This window comes from Penicillium canariense (assembly GCF_028826845.1).
Source record: "Penicillium canariense strain IBT 26290 chromosome Unknown utg000007l_segment0_segment0, whole genome shotgun sequence".
In the NCBI taxonomy this organism is placed as follows: Eukaryota; Fungi; Ascomycota; class Eurotiomycetes; order Eurotiales; family Aspergillaceae; genus Penicillium; species Penicillium canariense.
Window position 1 is genome coordinate 2,155,381 of NW_026622734.1, and position 14,676 is coordinate 2,170,056.

At 50.0% G+C, this 14,676-nt stretch overlaps 6 protein-coding genes across 6 annotated transcripts; 5 read left to right on the forward strand and 1 right to left on the reverse strand.

The window, feature by feature from the left end:
- Positions 1–702: 702 nt before the first annotated feature.
- Positions 703–1,929, forward strand: tif34 (translation initiation factor eIF3 subunit i; the record flags this gene model as incomplete). Its single annotated transcript, XM_056691925.1, has 4 exons — positions 703–729; positions 801–1,319; positions 1,394–1,510; positions 1,570–1,929. 4 exons carry the CDS (start codon positions 703–705, stop codon positions 1,927–1,929), a joined length of 1,023 nt encoding a protein of 340 aa, XP_056539631.1.
- Positions 1,930–2,878: 949 nt separating this feature from the next.
- mbf1 (multiprotein-bridging factor 1) lies at positions 2,879–3,416 on the reverse strand (the record flags this gene model as incomplete). Its single annotated transcript, XM_056691926.1, has 2 exons — positions 2,879–3,187; positions 3,258–3,416. The coding sequence occupies 2 exons, from the start codon at positions 3,414–3,416 to the stop codon at positions 2,879–2,881; spliced, it is 468 nt and encodes a 155-aa protein (XP_056539632.1).
- Positions 3,417–4,591: 1,175 nt separating this feature from the next.
- Positions 4,592–5,484, forward strand: N7482_009803 (O-methyltransferase; the record flags this gene model as incomplete). The annotated part of the gene is made up of 3 exons (XM_056691927.1): positions 4,592–4,642; positions 4,692–5,378; positions 5,440–5,484. The coding sequence occupies 3 exons, from the start codon at positions 4,592–4,594 to the stop codon at positions 5,482–5,484; spliced, it is 783 nt and encodes a 260-aa protein (XP_056539633.1).
- Positions 5,485–6,224: 740 nt separating this feature from the next.
- On the forward strand, positions 6,225–7,143 carry N7482_009804 (SH3 domain-containing protein; the record flags this gene model as incomplete). The annotated part of the gene is made up of 4 exons (XM_056691928.1): positions 6,225–6,281; positions 6,343–6,751; positions 6,804–7,034; positions 7,088–7,143. 4 exons carry the CDS (start codon positions 6,225–6,227, stop codon positions 7,141–7,143), a joined length of 753 nt encoding a protein of 250 aa, XP_056539634.1.
- Positions 7,144–8,170: 1,027 nt separating this feature from the next.
- Positions 8,171–11,738, forward strand: N7482_009805 (ankyrin repeat domain-containing protein; the record flags this gene model as incomplete). Its single annotated transcript, XM_056691929.1, has 3 exons — positions 8,171–8,267; positions 8,321–8,866; positions 8,923–11,738. 3 exons carry the CDS (start codon positions 8,171–8,173, stop codon positions 11,736–11,738), a joined length of 3,459 nt encoding a protein of 1,152 aa, XP_056539635.1.
- An 879-nt stretch (positions 11,739–12,617) lies between these two features.
- N7482_009806 (AIM24 family protein) lies at positions 12,618–13,977 on the forward strand (the record flags this gene model as incomplete). The annotated part of the gene is made up of 5 exons (XM_056691930.1): positions 12,618–12,657; positions 12,720–12,737; positions 12,788–13,273; positions 13,344–13,693; positions 13,759–13,977. The coding sequence occupies 5 exons, from the start codon at positions 12,618–12,620 to the stop codon at positions 13,975–13,977; spliced, it is 1,113 nt and encodes a 370-aa protein (XP_056539636.1).
- Between the last annotated feature and the right edge of the window lie 699 nt (positions 13,978–14,676).

The following is a 14,676-nucleotide window of genomic DNA, read 5'->3' on the forward strand; positions in this document are numbered from 1 at the left end:
AGGGGGAAGACGAAAATTGCCCGCGCGCGCCTGGAAGTAAAATCGACAGCGGGGTCCCGTGGCGGGGAAGACTGGCATGAATATTATTGCTTCTTTAGGGGCGAGAACCCTCGGAGCTGCTTGCTGCACTTCGGGATCACAAGGGATGGGAGCTATTGGGAGCGTTTCAAAGCAGCAAAACGAAAGGAATGATTGGGATAACAAGCTTCACACGGCGCATGTCCTCGGTAATTTGTCCCCCTCTCCCTTTGTACTCCTTTTATTCCGCTGCGTTTTCTTTCCTGCTCGTGGGAGGGAGGCTCTCGTGGCGGTCCAGCGGCCGGTTGAGCGCACCGCGAGTTGTGGCCTGAGGCATATACGCATGAAAACCTCAGGCGCCGAGCCCAGAGGCTTCGTGAGTCATCGGAGCGGAGTAACATATCTCCAGATAGACAGTAGACCGATCGACCAATGTAGGGTTAGGGCTGGAGGGGCAGCATCACGTGTAGATACCGGAACATTCTTTTCTCCGGAAAGCGGGATTCGATACGGCCAAGTCTTGGCGCTGGGTGGCCGAGTGTGCGATGAAATTCACTAGTCAAAGAAAGTGAGGTTGACGAGATTGAACCCCTCCGGTATACCCGCCTCCCTTGAACCCCCCTTCTACGCCGATCGCCTCGACTTCCTTTCCGATCTCCCGAATACCCCTGTCGCACCTCTAAGATGCGGCCTATTCTGCTGTCGGGCCATGTGCGTGCGATTTCTACTCCAATGTCTGGGTCCTCGAAGAAACTAACCGCAGCCGTCTTGGTCCTCCGCAGGAACGGTCTCTGACCCAAATCAAGTTCAACAAGGATGGCGATCTCATCTTCTCGACTTCCAAGGATAAGGTGGTGTGCGCATGGTGGTCCGCCAACGGCGAGCGTCTCGGAACCTACTCTGGCCACCAGGGTGCCGTCTGGACTGTCGACGTCAGCCCCAACACCGTTCTCCTCGCCACTGGCTCAGCAGACAACACTGTGCGGCTATGGAACATCAAGACTGGCGAGTGTGTGAAGACCTGGGACTTCCCCACGGCCGTGAAGCGGGTGGCATTTTCCCCGGATGGGAGCAAGCTGTTGGCCGTGACGGAGAAGCGTATGGGTTTCCTGGGTACAATTGTGGTCTTCGATATTGCCTATGGCGACGGAAACCTCAACGACCTCGACGTTCAGGCCGAGGAGCCGAGCTTGCGCATTACCTGCGACGAGAGCAAGGCTACTGTGGCAGGGTGGAGCTACCTGGGCAAGTACATCATTGCGGGACATGAGGATGGCAGTGTCAGCCAATACGACCCTAAGGTACGATAGAAACACCTCTGACTGCGCGATCAAACATGGACAGGCTTCACCAGGATACTGACTTGTTCCTGTAGACCGGTGACCAGCTGGAGAACGTCCAGGCCCACGAGTTCGACCACCAAATCAACGACCTCCAATTTTCTCCCGACCGCACCTACTTCATCACTGCTTCCAAAGACAAGTCTGCTAAGGTATGCACCATGGTTGGGACATATAATTCTATTATAGCGCCCACTAACAAGGTTTCTAGCTCATTTCTGCCAGCAACCTCGCCATCCTTAAGACTTACGTCGCCGATACGCCTCTGAACTCAGCATCGATCACTGCCCAGAAGGACTACGTTATTTTGGGTGGTGGTCAGGCCGCCATGGATGTCACAACCACCTCTGCCCGCCAGGGTAAGTTCGAGGCCCGCTTCTACCACAAGGTCTTCGAAGACGAGATCGGCCGTGTCCGCGGTCACTTCGGTCCGCTCAACACCATCGACGTGCACCCCGCCGGTACCGCGTATGCCTCCGGTGGTGAGGACGGTTATGTTCGTGTTCACCACTTCGACAAGCCCTACTTCGACTTCATGTACGAGGTCGAGCGGGAGCAGCAGCGGAAGTAAGGAGGGTGAAATGAAGAAATATGAACAGAGAAGGAAAAGAAAAGATGATTGGTTTCAATCATTGCGCTGTCTGTCTGAATGTGTTTTTATGATGCGAACAAGAGACTCGGGACTTTTTTTTTGCTTTGCTCCCCCGAGTCCGGCATACGGGATGAGATGATGACCCTCCAAGGCACGGTTTCTCATTTCATTACTTGATTACATGATCAACTGGAGTTGGTACCCCCTTTGTTATTGATTTGGTTTCTAATAAAAGACGGCATGCTTCCCATTCTGGGTTTCTCGGGGTAGCGCTCATTCCTGCTGGAGGCACGTGTGGCCAGCGGAGGATGTGCATATCACGAAATAGACAATACGAAGCTTTGCAAAATGTTCAATTTGATCCACTTCAGGTAGCTAGGATTTTGTAGATGATAGTATACCTCATGTCACGATAGCAGACGAGTCGAGGAAACTGCTGCAAGAATGAACATCGAAACTTGTGGCGTCAGTTGCCTCAAGTCTTAGTTTGATATAAGTTGCATGCCATAGCACGTGATAGGGCGTAAAATAATGACTAGCGGCTCCTCTGGGCCGTATACGTTTTTGATACCCAGGGTATGCTTCCAGACTATGCCATCTTCACGAGTCATACGGAGGCTTTCCGGGCATCTACATCAGTCCAGTTCACGCTGATTCAGCAACAAATATCGAGGTATCTCATTTATACATTTTGTCATGATAATTCTCTCTAAGCCCATTTCCATGCAACGGCCGACGCTAATCCGGCCACCAGAAAAGAAATCCCATAACGAAACAGAAGAGGGCATCTTAGCTCATCGAAACGCAAACTTTAGGAACGACATGACAATCATCAGAAGCGAAAATCCAAAAGAAAGGATGCAGAACATTGAGTCCCAGTCCCATCCCCAATAGGAACAAAAGCCGCGGGCTCACTCCCGATCCGAGTCTACTTCTTCTTGGCGAATTTTTCGGCTCCGATGTCAGTGCCACGCAGCTTGATGTTAAGCACGCGCTCCATGGCGCTAAGGACCTTCTGGTCAGGGGCGGCGGTGCCACGCTCGAAGTCCTGGATGATCGTCATCGTGGTGTTGCACTTGGTGGCGAGTTCCTTCTGGGTCATCTTGTAGCCGTCCTCGGTGCGGCGCTTCTTGATGGCGTCGGCGACGGCGTAGCCGACAGTCTTGGGCTTAATGATGTCGTCACTGCGGTCCACCTTGGTCAGGTGTTGGCCTTCGGGGGCGCCGGACTTAGCGGCCTGGAGGGTTGAAGTTGGTGAGCGAGGCTGTTACTTGTTGAAAGGGATCTCAAGGAAGGATTCAACATACGAGGTTGCCAGTGGTGTACTTCTTCTCGGTGCCGAGGACCAGGCCAGAGCGCTGGGCGGCGTTCAAGGCACTCTTGCCCTTGACAACGGTCTCGCGAGGGCCGCCACCGGCGCCGCGAGCCTTGCTGCCGATCTTCGTGACGGTATCCCAGTCGTCCATTTTGACGGAGTGCTTGTTTTGAGTGGGGAAAGGGGTGTGGGTGGTTGGAGAGAGGGCGGAGTATGACGATGCTCGTGTGAGGTTGAAGATGCAATTTATACAGCACAGAAGCTTCTCGAGTGAAGAGGGAGGGGAGTCATGCGCTAGTCCACTTTGGGTTTAGTGTGGATATTTGCCATACAGTGCCCTTCTTTTTCAGTGGTTAACTCCGTCTCTACTCTGTGAATAGTGTTGCTGAGAAATCAATTTGCTTTATTTCCATAGATAAATCCGTGATATGACCAGAAATACGCAACCGTTGCTCTGATGTCGAGGGTAGAAGCGCGTTTGTGCGGTGCGGAATATCCTGGTATGCCGCCACCGTCCCAGTCTCTGTCCTACCAGAAGTCAGCCACCATTCCGGATGCTTTCAATTCTAGCCAGTTGAGTAAGGCTTTTTCATAGTGTATGTACCCAATGCTAGGCATGTTATTCGTGAAGTTCAGCTCTCAATTACATCCATCTTATTGAATCGAATAGCCGACTCAAGTAATCTCATCGACCCACTTGATGTCATACTCCTTGGGATCTCCAGTCGTGCAATCAATTCAACACGTAAGGGCTGGCAGAATTACAGACATCAATAATTATTTATCCTTTACGACTCGTTCAGATCACTGGGTCACTTAATCTGCCTGATTAATGAAGTCCGCTGAACAAACCTACCCCGTTTATCCCATTCAGGTCCCCGACTTGCCCCTTGCCCCTTGCCCCGCCACGAGGCTGAGCCTCTATGCGGAAAGTGCTGCCTTGGTGCCTTACCAGAGAGTCTCGTTTCACAAAATTTGTAAGATGGCACGCTCTTTGGCCAGAAGCCGTATGCTACTCTTATCAGATCCAACCGTAAGTGGGCTTACGGTGCCTAGGCAGCCCTCGTTGCCGCTTCGGACCCAGCGACCGTTCGGGGTAGTTGATAGTTACCAAGTTCAGCCCCGAAGACCCGGGGTTGCCTATTTAGGATGTCCTTCTAAGTCCTGTTAAGTCCGAGATATATAGATCACGAGGAAAACAGTCTATAAAACAGACAACACTGCCATTGCAAGATTCATCCATAAATCACGGTTAACGACAAGAGCTCCAGATCAAAACTCTCTACTCCGTGAACATTTCTGCTCCTTCAATTTCCACCCTACACAATGTCTACCATCGCGAAGCCGCACGCACCTGAGCCCCGTTCCTATTGTCTGGTAAGTGAGTTTTATATAGTTTGAACACAACCATTCTCACAATTTACAGGATGGGCGAGAAGTTGACCTCCTTCATTACATATATGGTCGTCCCGATATCAAGGAGTTGCGCAACAACCCGCAGAAAGTTCTCGCTGCAATCGATGAATACCACACAAACCACAACATGCTTATGAACATCGGTGGTGTCAAAGGCGCATACATTACCGGTCTTATCTCCGAGCATAAGCCATCAACTATGGTCGAGCTCGGGGGTTACATTGGCTACTCGGCCATTCTCTTCGGCGACGCTATCCGAGCAAATGGTGGAAAGAAGTTTCTCAGTCTCGAGAAGAATCCCGAGATGGCGGCTGTTTCGAGCCAACTGATTGATCTAGCCGGCTTGCGCGATGTGGTACGCGTGCTTGTTGGATCTAGCGACAAGCTACTTGTTGAACTTGTTCGTGAGCGCAAAGAGATCGATCAGATCGAGATGCTGTTTTTGGACCATTGGCAAGAACTTTATCTTCCTGATTTGTGGCTGCTCGAAGATATGGGTGTCCTCGCCCAGGACAAGTCTCTGCTGGTCGCAGACAATGTGATCATGCCAGGAGCGCCTAGGTACTTGGAATGGGTGAAGGCGACGCCAGCGCAAAAGCGGGCTATCGTCAAGAAGCTGAACGTGCATCCTCTGAAGCCAAATCCGAACTTGGTGTATGACACTCATGTTCCGCAATTTCAGACTGATTGGGGAAAGGTAAGTCTCCTAGCTGCCGAAATGCTTTCGAAAGAAAATGTTTCTAATAGAGGAATTATAGGATGGCCTAGCGATCACGAAGATTGTGGGGGAAGAGGTCGTCTAAAGAGGCTTAAATAAATCATTGTAAATCATGGCCGTTTGTAGACTTTGTGGTGGCCTCCCAAATTTTTACCTAGTCTTGATCATTCAATGGATGGAAATGTTCCTCGACTAAATAACAGCCGCTCACATCCGGGGAAGCAGCCGGAAGGATATATATAATTTGGGTATACGAGGCACCGAGCATGCAGAATATGCGCGAAGAGAAATTTCTTTCTTCCAAAGGATCCATATTCCGACAACTTCCGGCTATAAAGGGAACCATATTCACAGACCTGTGTGAATAGCTCCGCTGATGAGGAGCATAAAACTCGATCCGGATCTATTCCGGGTTATGCATTCCTAGTGGCGTCTCAGGCACCAGGTACGAGTACGAGGTCGACTCTGTGACAAAGAGTTGGAAAGATGAAGGAGTTACGTTTATTACATTAAATCGTAGCCTGGCCATTATAAGCGATTTATTTTGGTCAGAAAATATATCCCCTTTTATCCCTAGCAACGAGGGTGGAATTGACCAGTCCACACGTTGGAAGTTCGGAAGTCTTGGCCCCAAGGCAGACAAGACATGTACCGGCTAGGCAATCCAACCACACCTTGCAACTCGCCGGACTTCCCATCTCCACCAAGTCACTACTTTCCCTCCCCTGTCCCTCGATCCAAATCCGTTTCTTTGATCGGAACAATCTCTCTTTATCTTCCACTGCGAACACTGTCCTCTACCCGCACACCGCGATTCAGCCCACCATGGCGAGCGAGTTCCAATCCGCCATGACCATCCGGTCGCTCCGCATACTTAAGAATGTATAGCCCCCCTCAGCAACCATGAGAGGCTTGAAAGCCACTGACGCGCGATCCAAAACAGGAACTGGAGTTCCTCGCCGATTCCTCTGTCATTGAACCGCAGCAGCTCAATGCTATCCTCGCCCAACTGCCCACCGAATCCGACGCCCGCGCCGCCGCCGCTCGCCAGAACCAGGTGCCTCCCTCACCATTGCAGGTGCAGCCCCTGTCTCAACCCGTTCAAACACAACCCCCTCCGGCCCCATACTCGCCTCCGGTGACGCAGGTTTCCAATCTGTCGATGAACGAAAAGGCCCCGGTACACAATCAATACGCCTCCCCGCCTCCACAGGCGCCGCCAGCCTACCCTCAGGTCCCGCCGATTCTTGGTCTCGCTTCGGCGATGTATGCATACACTCCCACTGACGCGGGTGATCTGGCGCTGGCGCCGAATGACCGTGTTCAAGTTATTGAGCACATGAATGACGACTGTATGTTTGGAAATAGCGATTTCAACATGGGCACGGCAGCTAATATATGCAGGGTGGCGTGGCCGCAACGAGCGCACTGGCCGCGAGGGTATCTTCCCGAGAAGCTATGTGAATGTCATTAACGAGAAGGGAACGATCTCCTCGCCGCCCCCGCCTAGCAACTACGGAAATATGCCTCTGGATGTTAGCCAGAGTGGATCCGCCCCGACCTCGAACGATCCGGAGCAGAAGAGCAAGTTCGAGCAGAATGGCAAGAAGTTTGGCAAGAAGCTGGGCAATGCAGGTATGTTTATGGTACTGATCTATTTTAACTGGGGAATCTAACCACGAATTCAGCGATTTTTGGTGCCGGTGCCACTGTTGGTTCCAACATTGTGAACAGCATTTTCTGAACAAGAAATCTTCATGGGGTTGTTTGTATCGCTGCTCTTCCCTTGAAACATTGAGTTCGACCCATATACCTTCCTTTCCTCATTCATTGAAATGGCGTTGGTGGATTTAATTTGCGTTGGATGGATTATTTGGGCTTAGATAGAAGCCCGTTCTTTGGTTCATTGATTCGTTTGCTGCGATGAGTCTTCTGAAGTTACTCCTAGCTTTACAGTTTCTTGGTCATGATTATCACTCAAGACCTACAGTAGTATGACCAATTGAAACCAGCACATTTCGCCCAATCTTCAAACATATTTGCGTAATAAAGGGTCGACTACGACTTTCGGCCGTCATGGCCGGCGGTTAAGATGCTTGTCTGAAACTCGCGAAGCCCTGTCAGATGATCTTCTAGGCCACGAGCGGAAGAGCTGTTCAGGCAGGTCGTGCAATTGCCAAGTTTTTAAATTATCAGTACATCATTCAGGTCGACTTTTGTCGTTTCCTTACAAATCACTAGGGTATCGAATAGGGACAAGGGTGTCCATACACCCTAATGCCAGTCGTTCCAGCCACCCTCAATGCCCCTAGAGTACAGTTGGAGAGCCAAACATATTGCACGCGTAACCTAAACCACCGATGTTTTTCCCTGTGCAAATGTTCCGTTAAAACCGGGAGGACTGATCTAGACCCACCATCCGGGCAACCATCCCCATGCGGGCCGCGACTAGCGCAGTGACAACGGACGGTGCCTAAGATGGCGCAGCGCTTACACACACGCAGGAGATACTTTAGTGGTTTCAGCTCTGGGCAAGGACCGAGTTTATCCTATGGAAGTGACCAGCTATAGTGTGAGCAGGGCAGAGCGCGAGGCGTATACGCCACCACGGCCGTTTCATTTCAACTAGGGATCGGCGAGACAGGCGCTAACACGATGGCTTTAAAGGCTCAACAGGAACCATGACGGTCTGTTGAGGGGATAACTACGACCACAATGCTGTTTTTTTTTCAGTTGATTATTATATGGCTATAATATTTTGTTGATTCATTATGCATTTGACTTTATTGTGTGTTTTGTTTCTAGCGCCATCTGTCTTGGCTGATGGCTGGGAAGATTTTACCAACAATATTGCAACAGACTTGGTCAGTTGCACTGTCTAGTATACCATTATAGCTGTTCGAGATCACTTACATTGCGAGACTATAAGGCCCCCTTGATTACTTTGTTCGGCGAGCGGCTCACGAAACAGTTTCTCTCCGAGTCGATAAGCCTTATGGACAACGTCATTTTCGCACTTTCACCACTCGGCGTTTTAACTGCCGTTGTCTCTGTTATACGTGTCTGCGGCGGTTCCTCCCTTCGTGCCTTTGTTGGTAGAGCACAAGAAGGCCCCGCTGAAGCCGAAAGTGAACTTCTGCCCTGTGTTTCGGAGTCCACAGCCGAACTCTTCAATGAGGGCGGCATCTCACGAGTCTTTGGGCAACCAAAGATTGTGGAGATTGTGGAATGGGAGAATGAGAATGCAAAAGTCGGCGAGCAGACTACCGAGATTGGAACGTTACGCGAGGCTTTGAAGAAGGGCGCATGGTCCGCCAAAAAATCAGGGCTCTCTGCTGAGGATGTGTGCGATCTGACTGATCTGCCTGAGTTAGATATCCCCAACCTATCTTTGAACAAGGGAATCAAGCGAAGAAATAAGCGTTGGTTTCACTGTGCTGCTATACTGGGTGCCGTGATGCAGATAGGTTAGTTCAGCTTGTGGAAATTTGCCCATTAGGAGTGTGGACTGACAAAGTCCCAGGTGTTATGGCTTATGCTGCTATTACGGTCTTCGTATTCCCTGGATCATTCGAGAAAGATGGAAAAGCCGTTCCCAGCTACGCATTCCCATTTTACATTATCGGAACGATTTTTCTCTTCACGGGAATGCTATCCTGTGCGATTATCATCGAGCGCTCGTCAATGAAGTACTACTTCACGCCGAACAAGCCAAGCACGCTCTATTGGCTGCAACCTGGGAACCAGCATGTGGGGGACCAAGTCTTCGATGCGTTCTTGGCAGTTAAGGAAGAGTCAACGTCTGAGGAGATGGAGTATATCAAATCGAGAAGAGTTCGAAAATACGACAACCAAACGCCTGTGGTGTATCTTGCCTTATTTTTCACCATGATTGGATTCATTATTCAATTCATTGGTCTTAGAGGACTCCACGCCTCGGTTATTCTAGCTCAGTTAGGATCGACCTTTACTATGTCTGTTCTGCGATCTTGTCTTCGAACGGAGAGAATGAAGCCGGATGAAAATCGATTGAAGGATGAGCGAGAGCTTACCGCGCGCAAGCAGCAGGAACTGGATTGCTTTGCGTTTCATCTCGACCATATCGCCTCCTTCGATCTTCTTTCCTCACCGTCCCAGGAGACATCATCCAGTGAATCCTTAAGCGAACGTATCTTCCAAACAGATGAATCGCTTATCAGACAAGTGATCCACAAGCGGACTCGATTAGCTGAGCTTACAGCCGACTCAAACCTCGGCTTGAAGACTAGATGGGATAACATGCCCATTCGCAAGGTAGCTCACAATCTCTCCAATGTGATCGAGACAATTATGGATCTGATGTCCAGTTGGGGGGTCGAATTTGGGGAAACCTTTGAATTTCGACTCAACTTGGAGTGTCAGTCGTCTATCGAACCGTATACGTGGTCCCGAAGTGCATATTCGATTGAAATCCGCAGATGCGGAGACGCACTGAAATGGAAAATTAATGAACATGAGCTAGAAGCTATTCTCGGTCTTTGGGTTTGGTCATTATCCAAGTCAGACAAAGGTTGGCGCAAACCACTCAGCCGCATGATTGGGCTGACTAGAGATGAGGCGGGTAAGGAAGAGACATACCTCCACTTTCACAAATGGATCTTTAGGCAGACTGAGGCAAGCATGGTTTCTTCCAATATGATCGACTCCTCACGGCGTTTTTTTGGATTCGAACCGGACATATACTCGGACGAGAGGGATATTCTCGTGGTGAGGACAGAGAATGAGGTGGAAATAATGGCCGCCCAGGACCTTTTCATCCATTTTCTCCAACATGCCTTCCGTCACTTCAATGCGCTCGGTGGAGATACTGATATCCTCACTGGATTGCAAAACCCCTTTCTGGCCCAGAACAGTCGTGTCGAGGAGATGATGCACTGCTTTGAGAGGAACAGTCTAGGATCTCGAGAAGATGCATTGCTATGCATAATGCCTATTCTGAGACAACAAGGCCTCCTGCCAGAGCTTTCGGCGGATACTACACACCCGAGAAGACGCATGGAGGGCTTGATTCAAAAGCATGATTGGAAAGGGGCTTTCCAGCTTGTTCGATGGATTTGCCAACGATCAGAAGGAGCTGAATTCGAGCGCTCCGTCTACGAACTCGGCTGTCTCTGTCGCCGAGCGTTGCTTAATGCTTCAAAGGCTGCTCAGGAAGAAGGATTTGAAAGCACATGCAGAATACTGGATTCAAATATTGGAAAGGATTTCTTCGATGCGCAGAGAATGTCGCCACATGAAAGTTGGTCGAAGTCGCCGTGTTCCCAGCAATGGTGGACCAAGTTCGCTCAACAGGTCGGGTGGGTCGCATGGCACATCTCCATAAATGCGACAGGCATGAAGTGGATGCAACCAGCTCTGGAAAGACGCGGAATAGGGGTGAACTTGCATCCGCAAGCTGAGATCGGACAATCTATAGACGACACCCAAATGGGCGCCAAGGCAATGAAAGGCTGGCTCACATTCAACCATATTGACTTTGACCGCGAATATTCCGGCCTGGAAGATCCGATGGGGTACAAGTGGGCCCTCACAGGTGGCCACTATGCTCTTCTATATTTCACCTTGGAGAGATGGGTCGAGATTGGTGCGGATTTCCCATGCATTATCCAACACGCATACGCTTTGGCAGCAAAGAACCACTGTGATTGGGGTATCAAAGTCCTGCTACGCCATGACGCAAATATCGATACCCTAAATGAGAGAAACATCTCAGCGTTGGTGGATGTTGTCGCTATTGAAGATCTGGATGCAGCTCGTATTCTTCTTGAGAATGGGGCCAACCCAAATGGAGACGAGCAGTTCCCAAACTCAAGGCCGTTGATTTTAGCGGCTCGTCAAGGGGCGACAGATATAGTTTGTTTACTGCTGGATTGCGGCGCCACGCCAGAAATCACAGACAGGTCTGGATCAACTGCACTACATTGGGCGATTAGAGAGGACCGACTCGACACGGTGCGCTTTTTATTGTCCAAAGGGGTGGAGATTGAAAAATCTGGATTTGATGGAGTTAGACCGCTCCATACGGCCGTGGTAGGAAGACAGTTCCAAATGACGCAGTTGCTTCTCGAGAGCCATGCCGACATCAACGCCCCTGACGGCCTAGGGATGACCGCTTTGATGCTGGCGGCAAAATCCTCAGTTATCGATGTTATTCATCTACTGTTGGCAAGAGGTGCTGACATTCATTTACGAGATCTCGGAGGGCGAAGCGCCCTGGACTGGGCAAGACAAAATCAATATTATGATGCGGCGGCTATCTTGGAAGGGGTACCTGGTGAAGCAGAACTAGAGCAGGTATAAAAGAGCATATGGCACCAACGGGTGCATGTAACTGAAGGCTCGAATTCCCTTCAGGAGCTGTCGCGCGGTCTGCGTGACTCTGGGATTCCCGATTTCATTGTTTACGGAGATCCGGATTTGCACTATTTAACTATTCGACATGTTGAATTCAGTCATGAGAAAGCCAGCGCACGTCCAATGAAAACATGCATATTTTCTTCAAGGAAATTTTTAAACTGGCATTTCCGATCTCGCTGATTGTACTGCAAGCCTACGCTTCGAAAGGACTCGCAGCGTGGGGCACACAAAGTTCCTTGGTTGATCTTGGCCTCTTGGGAGCGCTAACACGCCCCGCCAATCATAGCGAGAGATCCACACGGGCGCTCGAGCAGCCAGCCCATAAGGTTGCTCGGGTGCGACCTGTAGGCGCCAGCTGGGATTACCATGCAGTAGTCGATTGTGATAGGGGGGCAGGTGATTGACTACTGACCTACGTGAATTTCGGACGGCTGATCGCTTGGGATGCTCGCCAAAGCTAATAATAGCCATGAATTTCTCGTGCGGAGTCAACAGCTCGTTTCCTCGTTTTCACATATAGGCTCGCTCCGCTGTCTTTCTATCGGTGTGTTGCATATATTCCCAAACCTTCAATGCATGACAAGGTCGCCGGACAGTGAAAACAGCGACAAATTGCCCCTCATTTTATTGTGCCCTTCCGACAGCGATTGCTTTTCCACTCAACACCTTACGGCTTTTTGGTTCTCCTCCCCCGCATTGGGTTTTGCATAATGTGAGTTTCTCGCGATTCTAAGGCCCTCTGTGAGAAGCATCAACTAGGATGGGCTTGACTGAGAAATGTGATTAGTTCGGTCGTGGTACATTCATTCCTCGCCTTTTGCAATGGCACACCAAGCGCATTACCCTCCGCCGCCCCTGTCGGGTAAGCTATTGACCCCCATTTTCATCTCCAAATGGGTCCTGTTGACTGACGAGAATGTATAGCTCCCGCGCATGTTACCTGTACGGCTAGTGTTCTTGCCTTTTTAAATGGCCCCATCTGACAACTTCAGCGTTTCCTCCCCCCCCGCAACCTTCTCCGGGCTTTGCACCCCCCAACTTCAGCTACCCCCCGCCGCCGAAACAATCACCCCCTACCAATGGCCCTCTCAACGGAGCCTATCCAGGCCCCCCGCCATCCGTCAGCCCCCCCGCACAGAGTCCACCAGTAAATGAGAAACAACAGTATGCCCAACAGTATGCGCAGCAGTATGCGCAACAGAATGCCCAACAGTATGCGCAACAGAACGCGGCAGCTTACCAGCACAATATGACGACCGCCCAGCAACATAACAGAGCCCCGTCTTTACCAGCGCAGTCTCCTCCGCCACCCCAACTGTACGGAGCCCCACCACCAGGTCAATTTACGGGGGCAGTGGGTACCAATGAAGATAGCGTCGGAACGTTCAATGGTGGAAGCTACAGGATCAGCCACCGAGACTCGAATTCTCTCTTGACACTCCAGCTTGCCATGGGCTGCCCTCTGATTGCAAAGCCAGGTATGAAGGAGCCCGAGGATTGCACGAAACACATAGTGCCGTACATGTATCGCTAACTCTTCTTGCGCAGGTGTCATGATTGCAATGTCAACAACAATATCCCTCAGGGGTCATGTATCTTTTGGATTGAAAAAGCTCTTGGCAGGTGGGGAGATGTCGATGTCCCATTACACTGGGCCTGGTGAACTCCTGATTGCTCCATCGGTTCTGGGTGACATTATTGTCCTTCGGATGGATGGCGAACAGGAGTGGAAAATTGGCAGAGATGCATTCTTGGCGTCCACGGCAGCTGTTAAGCATAAATACCAATCGCAAAGTCTCGCAAAGGGAGTATTTTCTGGAGAAGGTTTGTTCGTTTACAAGATCACGGGCTCTGGACTACTCTGGCTACAGAGCTTTGGCGCGATCATCAAGAAAGATGTAAGTCTACCTGCTTTCTCTCGGCCTACCTGGTGACATCGTTTTAACCCGACATGATACTGTAGCTCAAAGATGGCGAGACATATTTCATTGATAATGGCCATCTTGTGGCCTGGAACTGCAAATATGAAATCGAGCGAGTCGCATCAGGTGGGATCATTTCTGGATTCACTTCTGGGGAAGGCCTTGCCTGCAAGTTCAAGGGCCCTGGGACTGTTTATTTGCAGACACGAAACTTGAATGCTTTTGCTGGCCAGATGAAGGTTAGTACCGCGAGTGGTTAGTATGCCTCGAAAAGAATATTTAACTATAAGATGGACGCGAGTGTATGGTCGAGAGAGAGGTTTTGTCTCTTCAAAGCCTACACTGCCGAACACCATATATTCAGGCTACGCAGAGGTCATTTCTTTTTCTTATTAGCTCTCTTTGGCGTGATATTATCGTATTTGTCATGTACAGCAGCTTTTGGGAGCAGGTCTCTATTTCTTGAAGAATAAATTTCAAATTGCCCCATACCATCTAACTTGACCTCCAATAAGAAATGATGGTGGAGGAGGTATTCATTTCCTTCTGGTGACCCGTAGTATAGTGACCTATTCCAGATTTGGATGAAGGTTATCTAAACCTTTTGGGAATTGAAATGTGCAACTTAACCTTGTGTTTACCTTCCTCTTATCATACTCTACCCGGATCTCATATCACTTGGCTCTACCGTGTAGTAATAGCGAAATATCGGACCGGTTGGGTGCCTCGTCATTTCCTTCTTATTTGCGTACCTCTTTGCCCGAATTCTATCCCCCTAGGCCAGGCGAGAGACGATGCAACGGATTGTTGAATAGATTATGGTAACATACACAACAGGATCTAAAATAGCATTAGCTGTATATTTCTAAACGTCGGAGCTTGTTTGAAACGACGTGTTCCAAGTTGAGTTGGGATCGGATTCTCATGTATACTATAGCTTAGTTGGAATATACTGTCAT